At 41.0% G+C, this 11,492-nt stretch overlaps 1 protein-coding gene across 1 annotated transcript in view; it reads right to left on the bottom strand.

The window, feature by feature from the left end:
* The window catches only part of SYNE1 (spectrin repeat containing nuclear envelope protein 1), a 356,826-nt gene that overhangs the window by 303,085 nt on the left and 42,249 nt on the right, over positions 1-11,492 (bottom strand). Inside the window, exons 2-3 of the mRNA XM_063124531.1 lie at positions 9,643-9,704; positions 1,403-1,498 (exon numbers count right to left, since the gene is read on the bottom strand). Coding sequence (XP_062980601.1) covers positions 1,403-1,498; positions 9,643-9,704 — 158 coding nt within the window. The remainder of the gene's footprint in view (positions 1-1,402; positions 1,499-9,642; positions 9,705-11,492) is intronic.

Below are 11,492 nucleotides of genomic sequence, written 5' to 3'. Positions count from 1 at the left end.
TTTCAGAGATGCTTGTTTCGTGCCCTACATTCCAACACCACCATACTAGAGGCTTGTCAGTGATAAATTCTCTAATTTGTCCATACATATATTGCATATCTTAAGGGATCTTTATTTCAAATAAATTTCTCCTAGTGCTGGAGTGCAGAACCTCCGGCCTGTGGGCCACATCTGGCCTGCTAGGCACATCAAATTGGCCTGCAGAGCCTGCCTAAGTAACTTCAGGAAAGAGCATAGGACCAAGTAAATTGCTACTTCAGACCCCCAGTCACACTTTTGATTATCCATGGTCTATACCTGCTCTTAGTCCTACTTTGCTCTAGTCACAGCAGCTTAATTTATCAAAGTTGCTGGAATCGATTTCTAGTTTATGAGCAATGACGCTGTCTGTTCAATGAACCTATTTCTTATGAAACATCCCTATTTGTATTCCTTTCTCCTAGGGCACCTCTGCCTGGAATCTGTCCTTCTAATGAACTTCTGTGACTTCAATATTGCTTGTTGTTCATTGGGCCTGATCTTCCTGAAACCTCCCACTGACTAATCTGATCCTGCCAGGAAGAGCCTGTTGAGGTGATAATTAGAATGTGGAGACTCTCTTTTAAGTGGCACTGTGCTAAGAGAGCAGTACAGAGAGGAGCCATAATCTAATGAGCACATAAAACCCCTGCTTGAACTATCTAACCCATTCCAACTCATCATGTGAAAACAGAGCCCTGACACTCTATACTGCTAACCAATGTCAAACTGTCCACTTTACTTTAACCTTTCATTTTCATTTATTTTACTTTTTAAAACTTGGGTCTTGTAAACTGGATATTTGGTACGTTTACTAGATACTTAGATGGTAGCAGAGCATTCCATAAAGACAAATGTGCCGATACTATAGCACAATCAACATAATGGGCAGTATCCAATATTGCATGTGCCTCCACTGATTATGTTCCCGCAGAACAACAGGAAGCTAGAACGTCCTAGAATATACCCCAAAATGAGCCCAAACGCTCATTTCTGGAATGGGAATTCTGCTGACCAATTCAGAAATGACCATTTCAGCTTGTTTCTGGTTGCTTTAAGGAAGCATAAGTTTCCTGTTATGCTGGCTATCACTTCTGCTAGGACACGGGCAGCATTGGATAATATGGAATATAGTATCGATTACTTACTTTATTATGATTATCATTCATGCACCATCTTATTTGCTAAAAAGCCATTACTTACTGCTTTATTTATTGTGCAGCAGGAAAGAAAATAGCAGTCATGCCTCAAAAGAAGCCATATCCTAAAATATCTAGATAATCTTTAGGAGACTTCAGTGCAGCTATATCATCATGAGGCATTATTAAGAATTCAAATCAACAATGCAGAATAAATAATGTACTTTTCATATGAAAATACTTGCCAATTTTTGTCCTGAGAGAACCTCCAAAAGGGCAATCAATACTATGCCATCTTTGATGTCATCAAACAGATCATTGACTAACATGGGGGGTTTGCGCTATGGGGGGAAAGAACAGAAATAATTTGAGATGTTGCAGTTGGGTTATACATTGTTTCCCCACCATAGGTTCATCATATCTATCCTGCTCCCTGCTGTTGGCCATTATCATTCACATTTTGGAGGAGTTGATTTTCAGGATATACAGCTATGCATCCTTAGTTAAGGTTCGACAGGAAAAAAAGCATTCTGCCATGATAAAGGGTTAACTGGAGGGGCTGGTCATTCTAACATTCATAAAATTGAAAATGTTTCACCAATCTTCCTGAAAGTTACATGTGCCAGAAAGAAAAGTTGGTTTTACATAACCTGAAAATATCAAGAAGACTGGTGAAAGACTAAGGGAAGGAGAGCAGTTTAAAATAGAAAATGAAAAAAAAAACCTCTGTCAGCTACAATGTTTGCTAAAAATACCTTGGCGACTTTTCTCTCCACCCTTTGAGAGCAAATAACACCTTACCTAACTGCAACCCTGATGATTTCATTTAACTACAATGGGATTTTAGCACTCTGTGCCCAAGATTATAGCACTTGGCAATTACATTTCATATTATTACTAATTTCAAATCAAGAGCATATTTTGGATTTCTGTATATGATGTTTCAAGCCATACCTTTGAGGACTGTTACAGCCATTTTTTCCAGGTAAGAAAAGCATGTTAATAAAAACTTCAGTAACTTTCCATACTATTTCAAGAAATGTTCACACAAATGACTGATGACTAGCCTCTTTAGAAACAAAACATAGAATAAAAATGCATTTGTTTTCTACCTTATCTCCAGGGCGTTCAGAGGAGCACACATCTGGTTATGTGACTTTTTCCTCACACCTCCTCTTTTGAGATAGGTTAGGCTGAGGGACAGTGACTGGGCCAATGTCATTCAGTGAGCTTCGTGGTTGAGCATGTTTTGGCCTTCCAGCAGCAGAATGAGCTCCCTAGAGAGTTTCACTTGGCACCTACATTATACTCTTTTCAATGCCAGGAGAAAACCTTGTTATTTTCCCAGTATTTTAACAGTTCACTATTTTAGTCTTTTAACTTTACTGTTTTAAATCTGTATTTAAAATCTGTATACATCTCTGCATTGCTGCTCAATTTTATTCTGGTTCTGCTTTTATATTGTACTTTTATATTGTGGTTTGTTTTATACCTTGAATTGTACTTTATGGTTTAATTTTTGTAAACCGCCCAGAGATCTTCAGAAATAAATAAACAAATAAATAAAGTCATTTTCCTTTGATCTTATATTTGATGCAATAGCTTTTCCTTTTTTAAAAAAAAATATTGCTAAAGAAAGCCTATGGAAGCTCATAACACGGCACAGAATGGAGAGGGGGATCTGAGGGAGAGGAGGGAATAGCTGCCATCTGCATTAAAAGCAGAAGCACCAAGCAGCATTGCTTTCAGCCTAGTCACACTGTTTTTCTAATAGGCCTTAGAAACAGTTAAACTGTAGTGTAGTTTTCATACTATGCACATGTATTTTCTTTCTAATCATTACATGTTTGACATTTCACTTCTGTATCTGATGTGCTTTTGCATTTACTTTTCTTTATGTCTTGACTTCTTGTGTGGCATGTTTTCATTGGTTTAACAAGTTAAAAGGGGGTATTCACTGTTTCCTCGTATGCCCATTTGCTTTATGACGCAGGTGCTCCTGCAGGGACTAACAGGCCATAAAATTGCCTGGCTTGGTCTGCCAGAAATCCAGCCTCACCACTCCTGGCAGGTCCATACTCTATAGCAACCACTCTCAGCTGAACTTGATGGAATCCCATCCTCCACCCCTGGGTTACTGAACTCTCCTGGCTGGGCCTTGCAGGGAACTATAGGGACAGAGCAGGCATACATAGCTCACATAGAGTGCTGAGACTGGCAAATCTAAAAGCAAGTATTCTGCTTTTCAAGAAGCAAGGAAATTCAGTGGGTCTTACTTTTGAGTAAATAACTATGGATGGAAATGCAGCCTGTGCAGGCTTGAAACTTGACCACAAACTTGACCACAATTTGCTACTCTGAGATCCAAACAGGAAGAAAAAGCAGGTAGCATAAAATGAGCTATAGTAATTAACATAGTAAACTGTAACTTATTCTAATATAGAATTTTTCCTGTATCAACCTGTGTGCTTCCAAAATTAATCAGGGATTTTTTAATTCCAGTAGAACAATTTTTAGGTTGTCTTCAAATACAGACACAAAGCATGAAATGCTTCCTTTTTATGAGGCAGTGATAAAAAGCTTTTATCTCTGGTCACTGGCTATTGAAAAGTTCAAATGAGTATCATCAGAGCATAACTTTTGGGGTTCGTTTATTTGAAAAGTGAGTTCAACACATAGCTTTGATTTTATATTGGATGTCAACATGGTGTAACATCCTGGCTGAAACTGGCTTGGTTGGCAATTGTATAATATCCAGTCGTCTGTTATACAAAGCCATGAAATTCATTAAACAAAAAACTTACTATGGTTTACAAAGCAACGTTAAGGTCTAGAGCTTTCAACCAAGCACAAAAAAACCAGGGAAATTGGGATTTAAGGCTCACAAGCCTTAACATCACATCCTCCCTAAGGAGGCAGAAAGCCCAAGTGGGATTCTCATTCTCCCAGAGTAGATAAACCACAACGACAGGATGGAGAATATGATATGCAGAGGTGACTGTGGGGTTGTGGAAAACCCTTGTACCAATTGCTAGGGAAATACAGTCTGTGTGCAGCTTAGGTGCTGAAGGTACTTGGGAACTCTGTAGTGAATGATCATTCACCACAGCTGCAGTAGCCTCGGATTGTGCAGCTACAGCAGCAGAACAGGAACACTCTTGTTGAAAACTAAATTAAGAACCTGTCCACGCAAGAAAAAAGCATTGCAAAATATTGCCGCAGTGATCAATAGCTTCCTGGACTAAGTGCCCAAGAACAGTGTGACCCTAACGTGTGCCCCAAAGTGAGAGTGCAGAGCTGAGTCACCATGCAAATCTGTCAGCAGATCATAAATGGGAAATGGACATTTTAAAATATAAAATTCCAGTGATGAAATCCTGCTTGGACAAGAATGCATTCTTGTGCCTTCACAAGAATGCCTATAATGTGTACCCCAGCTGAGAGAGCTGAGCCACCCAAATAAACTAGCCTATGTGCAGAGACGGCACTGGCACAAAACTGTAATATGTGCCCTAAAGTAAGTAAACATGACCAAGCCATCCAAATCCTGACAAAAGGGGGTGGGAAGGAGAAAAGGTAACAGAAGTTTAAAAATATTATTCCACTGATAAAAAGCTGCCAGGATTGGGTGACTATTATGTACTCCAAACTCCAAGCGAAAAGCCACCAAAAACTGATACTGATAGAAATTGAAATTGGAAACAAACAAAACCCAAGGAAGTGAAAAGGTTCAAGAAAGTGGCATTCAATGTGAACCGAATAATGCATCAATAAAAACTCAGTCTATTGTTCAAAATTATATTGACAGTGCCCCCAAAAGGGTGACAAAAGTTGCCTTCCCAGTTCAAATGTTACTGCAGCACTGTAGGAAGCAACCACAGGGAAGCTGGTCCTGAAATTCTATGCATGTTTACTCCAAAGACAGCTCCATTGAGGTCAATGGTATTTACTTCCAGGTGTGTGAGTACAGGATTGTAGCCTAAATTGTTTAATTCAGTTTTGTTTATGGAAAGCAATCCATATCCAAGATTTAATATTTTTTTGTTCACATAAAGCTATTTATCTTTAAGGTTTATTATCTAATTAGACAGAATGTGAGAGCCAGAAAAAACAGCAAATGTACATTGCCTTTTCCTTACTGGACAAGCTGTTCAATATATTCCATAATAAGATTACTGGCCATCGTGTAAGCTGTTTTCATCAGAACAATGCTAGTACACAACAGAAGCCTGAGTTAGCAATGTTGGTTCGCTGATTATTCACAGCATGAAAATAAATATGAACTTAGCATTTTAATATTTCTACTGATATTCTAATACCCAACCATTTTTCTACAGTACAAATGATAACAGACTTAAACCTGTGTACTTGCCATTAAAGTGAAAACAAAACAAAACACCTCACTTTATTTGGATTTATGTGAGGGTGTTGTGACTATTTGAGACATACAAACCAGTTTAGGGCTGCAATCCTAAGCATGCCCCACTTATCCTGTTGAAACCAATGGGGCTTACTTCCAATAAACATGTTTGGGACTGAGGTACCAGAGTTTTCTCTGGAGAGTTATTAATAGGAACCTTGGGAACTACAATTTGGGGCCAGCCTACTTGAAAGACTGCATTCTCCTATACAAGCTGTAAGTTGTAAGATATTTGGGGGAGGACTTTCTCTTGGTCCAGTGAGGATGTGAGAAAAAGGCCTTTTGGTGGCCCCTCCCAAACTCTGGAACTCCCTGCTGAGAGAGGCTAGGTTGGTCCACTCTCTTTAATCCTTCCAACTACAAAGATTTTTTTTATTCAGGCAGACCTTTGGCATATAAATTGGTCTATTGCTGGAGGCAAGATTAATTGCTTGGGTACTCGGCCATGGAAGCTCACTGGGTGACTGGTCCAGTCACAGACTCTCAGCCCAACCTATCTCACAGGGTTGCTGTTGTTGTGAGGATAAAGTGGAGAGAGGGAGAGGATAAAATGGGTTCCTTTGAAGAAAAAAGCTGGGATATAAATGTAATAAATAAATAAATTAAATGGTTTTTGAGATAAGAACTCTATTGGAACATTTGGGAAATGTGACACCTAGGGGGGAATCCGCAAGTCGTACCGAGATCGCTTCTAAGCGACCCCGGTGTGGCGTGAAAGCGATCGTGTAACTTGCCTTTGGAAGAGCCGACGAAGAGACGTCCTTCCCGCCGCCGCCGCCACCCACAGACCTCCTCGCCGACCGGCGAGGAGAGCTCGGCTGAAGGAGGCGGGGTTGAGAGCGGAAGAAGCTCTCCACCCCGCCTTCTTCCCCCGAGCTCTCCGTCCCAGCCGGCGAGGAGGTCTGTGGGTGGCGGCTGCGGTGGGAAGGATGTCTCTTCGTCGGCTCTTCCAAAGGCAAGTTACATGATCGCTTTCACGCCACACTGGGGTCGCTTAGAAGCGATCTTGGTACGACGTGCGGATTCCCCCCTAGGGCATGTCTACACCAGCCTTTCCCCCCAGGATCATCCCTAGATCATCCCTGTGGATCCAAATGATACGCAGGAGATCCTGGGGCAACCAGGGATGACCCCTCCATTTTTGTGGGATAACTGTTGCCCAGTTATCCCGATTTTCCCCATGGTCCCTGGACCATCCCGAAGAACACGGGAGTGTGGCGCGCAATCTTGCCTCCTTGCAAGCACAGCACTGGAAACGGGCACAGAGCTGCAGGGGGAGGTTCCGTGCCCTTCAGGAGTGGGGTGGGGGCAGAAATTTTGCCATCCCACGGATGGTGGGTGGGGGTTGGGTGCAGTTTTTTTAAAAGTTATCTTTTTCACCACGCATGCAGGCGGCTCCTCTTCTGAAAAGAAAATGGTGGCCATGATGTCCCTTTTCCCTTCTGGGATGTCACACAGCTGTCTAGATGCTGGGGAAGGATCACAGAAGCAGGTAAGCACGATCGTCCCTCCCTCTGCACCCATAGGTGTAGACATGCCCCATGTTGATAACTAAACTCCTATCTGCACATTAGTGAATGTGCATGATGACTTTTTAAAGACTCCTCAGTTGCTGCTAATTATTTTATTTATTTATTTATTTTATTACATTTATATACCACCCCATAGCCAAAGCTCTCTGTATTGTATACAGACATAATATCTGTCCTTTTACTTGCATGCAGATTTCTTTCTAATAATAAAAATTCAGTGATGTCACAGTAAAGCTTCTATAAATTAGATCACAACTAATTTTTACACACATGGTTTGGAGTTTTGATTTTAACAGGTATGATAGTTAAGAGGATGTTTGAAGATGTAAAACATTGTTGGTGAGGAATCATTATCACAAGTAATTTTGTGAGCCTAGTAGGAGGCATATGAATTAAGTGGATGCCCTTTTAAAAGGTTAGCAAGTTGGCTTTCCCCCCACACTACTCATTTGCTTGAATGTGTTAATTCAGAACCTGATTACTAATTAAACATATGGGTCGTGATGGCTTTAGCAATGGAGATTCTGCCTAAATGATCAGGAGTTAGGGATGAGCAATGAGGTGTGCTGATAATGCCAAATGATTCAGGGTGGTGAGAATGAAAAGGGACTGCAAAGAGGGTATCTCAAACTGGGCGAATGGGTATTAAAATGGCAAATGCAGTTCAGTCTAAGCAAGAGTAAATTCATGCCAGTCCCCCCCCTTGCCCCGCCCCTAATATCACATATACGCTGATAGGGTCTGAGCTGGTGATGATTGCCAAGAAAGAAATCTTTGTGGACAGCTCCATGAAAAAAATTGACCCAAGTGTGTGGCTGCTGTGAAAAAGGCAAATTCCATATTGGGGATCATTAGGAAAGGAACTGAAGATAATCCTGCCAGTAGATAAATCTATGGTATGCCTTACACCTGGAATATGACGTACAGTTCTTGTCACACATCAAAATGGATACTGCAGAGGTGGAAAAGGGACAGAAAGGGGCAGCCAAAATGATCAAAGAACTGGAGTAACTCAATTAAGAGGAAAGGTTACAATGGTTGGGCTTTTTACTTTGGAAAAAAAGGTGAGTAAGGCAGGACATGTATAAAATTATGTATGGTGTGAAGAAAATGAATAGGCAGATGTTTCCTTGCTTTTCTTACAATATTCAAAACTGGGGTCATCCAGTGAAACTAAATGGTGGGAAATTCAGGTCTCATAGCACATAGTTAAATGATGGCTTAAACTTTACACAAGAGGTAGTGATAGCTATCAACATGGACAGCTTTAAAAGAATTAGACATATTCATGGAGGTAAACTGATGTACTAGTCATGATGGCTATATATTATCTCCAGTATCCAAGGGAGGATGCCTCTGAATACCAGTTTTTTGAGAACACGAGTGGGAGGGTTTTACATGTTTACTTAGAAGTATGTTTCACTGCATTTACTGGAGCTTCCTTCAAAATAAGTCTGCATAGGTCTCTATTTGCTAAGGGGGCGGGGAATAACTACAGTAGAGAAGACATTGGTATTACAATAGTTCATCCTGGGATTTTCCCCTGGGATCCTGGGGAGAGATCAGGAATGAGTCTCAGGTTCATGTGTTCCTGCCCAAACTTTATCCACACTCCTCTGACTCTAAGGATAAAAGAGCAAATTAATCAAGAGATTACTTTGATTAAGGTAATGCGGTGGGGATGTATCCTCTGGACAGTCCCGCTGACATTTTCCAAAAAGTAAAGCCAAAACGTAATATATTTCCTTTGAAGAACATATGAAATTATTATTTTCCTATTACAAGGCCAGTAAAAACAATACCAGAAAAAATCTGTTGTCTTTTTGCTTATTTATAACAATGCACATCATTAATACGTTTTTAAATTTTATTTTTATTTTATTTAACAGCATCGACTTATATGTGAAAATTAAGGACAGAAAAATGACCTGTAAAATCTTGAGTGACTCCTTTCCAAAGCAACTGTTGTAAAAAAGCAGAGCAGCATTTTTCTTTCACTTCACAGCACTGTCATCCTGACCACAAACCTTTGATGTGAATTCCATCCAAATCAAGCATAGAGAATGCACTTAAAAGTGCATCTCACTTACTCTTTGAGAAATGTAGTCAAACCAATTACAAGCCTGACTTTCTAGGGTTGTCAACATAAAACACGTAGGGAGGTACTTTATTTTTAGAAAATGAAAAGTCCTTAGAAGTACAATTTCATCCAGTTCTTCCATGTCCATGTATCTTCCTGTCCAATATTACACAGGAAACACACGTTCTTACTGATAATAACTAATAACCTCTATTGCCATAGAAAATGTCACCATGGAGGAGCTTTTGGTCTTCAAATCATTGTAGTTATGGAAAATATTATGCATTTCCCAGCCCATAAAGGCATGAACAAGTTGAATCAAAGGGTTAGCCATGTAGAGATAAACAGACTCTCCTTCTGAACAGCAGATCCTATTTCAATTTGTATATGACTACAATTTCAGAATTATGTTTTACTGTGTAATAATAGAATACAATTGGAATCATGTATTACCTTTGCCAGATGAGTGTTGATCCATTTTGTGAACGTCCTCTTTTGCACTGACTCTTGTTCGTCTTTAAAAAAAACAGAAGGGGAACCATTACATTACATTGGTGTTCCAGGCATACTTTGCTAACAGTCTGAGCAGCTCAGTTCTTTAGGACCCAGGTGAATAATGGATGCATGACTGTAAAAAGTGGCTCACTCCTCTGATATGATGGTGGGAAAACAATACTCTCTAAGCTTTGCATCACGGAAGGCAAAATTCTGGTTACCGTCTGACATTGGGTTACTGTATGTAGAGAGTCAAAACATGATCATCTACACCAAGCAGGATATTCCACTATGAAAGCAGCATGAAAGCGGTATATAAAAGGCAGGTGCCACACTACTGGTTTATAGCTGTATTGAAGTGCACTGACAACTGTTGGGGCCCATGACACATGACACATAACACTTTCATAACACTTTAATAGTGTTATATCCAGCCTGGTGTAGATGTGTCATGGGCCCCAACAGTTGTCAGTGCACTTCAATACCGCTATAAAGCAGTGGTGTGGCTCCTGCCTTTTATATACCACTTTCATAGTGGGATATCCTGTTTGGTGTAGATGAGCCCCTAATATATTCCTAGTATTTCTTTATATCTAGATGTTGATGTCCATCACCTAGCAGGCTGCAATAGATAATGGAAGATGTTAATATGAAGAGCCATACGTGCTAGATGGATTTTAATAATGTATTTGATGCATGGGGTGGGAACTATTATTGCAAGGGGAATCATCCCATCCAGACCTCCACAGGCCTGATTATGCCATGGGCTGTGCCAAGCTCCTGGCATCAGGAGGCTGTGGCCACACACACCTGATGTCATTTGGTTTCAGGCTGAAGTTCCTACATCCTGCACCTTGGGTGGAGATCTGGGTTCCCCTGCCCCATGCCTTCCCCCATTGTGGAGGATATGGGCTGGGTGAAGCCACTGTGATGAGGATGCGGAGTGAAGGAGCCTTTGTGGGGGACTTGGCTTCGCTGCATACAGGCTTTATACAGTGAAGCCACCCTGCCCAAGACTCCAGATGAACAATCACTCTTCCACTTGGCTCCTTGACTGGAGCAGCTTCACCTGCACTGTCTGTTCTCTCCAATCACTTGGAAATAACAGTGGGAATTCTCCTTAACCTATTGCTCACCCTCTCAATTGGGGGTGTGCAGCACACAGAGCATTATCGCTCCTGTTATCTATGATCATTTATCTAAGATAACAGTGGGGATTCCTCTCCCCACTTGTTCTGAAGGTCCAGGGCTTGGCCAAGGTCCTCAGTAGAAACCTTGTGGGCTGTTTGGGCAAGCCTGGTAGTCCAAATTGGCCCATGGACAAGAGGTCCCCCATCCCTGCTACACAGCAGGTAAAACATGTAACCCAGAAGGTGGATTTGGCAACAGTGGTCATCACACCTTAATCACTTTGTGGTTAGATTACTATAACACACTCTTAAGTTCAGATGCTTCAGCTAGTGCAAAATGCAGTGGCAAGACTTGTCTGGTATATGTTTTACAGACTTCGACTGGTCTTGCATCAGCTTCACTGGCTTCTGGTTTGTTTCCAAGCCCAGTTCAAGGTATTAAATCTTATCCATAAAGCCCTAAATGGTTTGGCCTGAGTATAGCTGAAGGACTTCATTCTCCCATATAAACCTGTCCATAATTTACAGTTATCATCAGAGGCTTTGCTATATGTCTCTCCACTAAAAGATTATAGGTTGGTGATACATAAAACAGGGCTTTTCAGTAGTAGCAGCCCAACTGCTGAACTCCCTTGCTAGGGAGGCAAGGGGGCTGCCTAAACAGCGCTGGGTTGCTGC

The sequence above is a fragment of the Elgaria multicarinata genome, chromosome 4 (genome assembly GCF_023053635.1).
Source record: "Elgaria multicarinata webbii isolate HBS135686 ecotype San Diego chromosome 4, rElgMul1.1.pri, whole genome shotgun sequence".
Classification (NCBI taxonomy): domain Eukaryota; kingdom Metazoa; phylum Chordata; class Lepidosauria; order Squamata; family Anguidae; genus Elgaria; species Elgaria multicarinata.
This window is presented reverse-complemented; position numbering and strand designations above follow the sequence as displayed.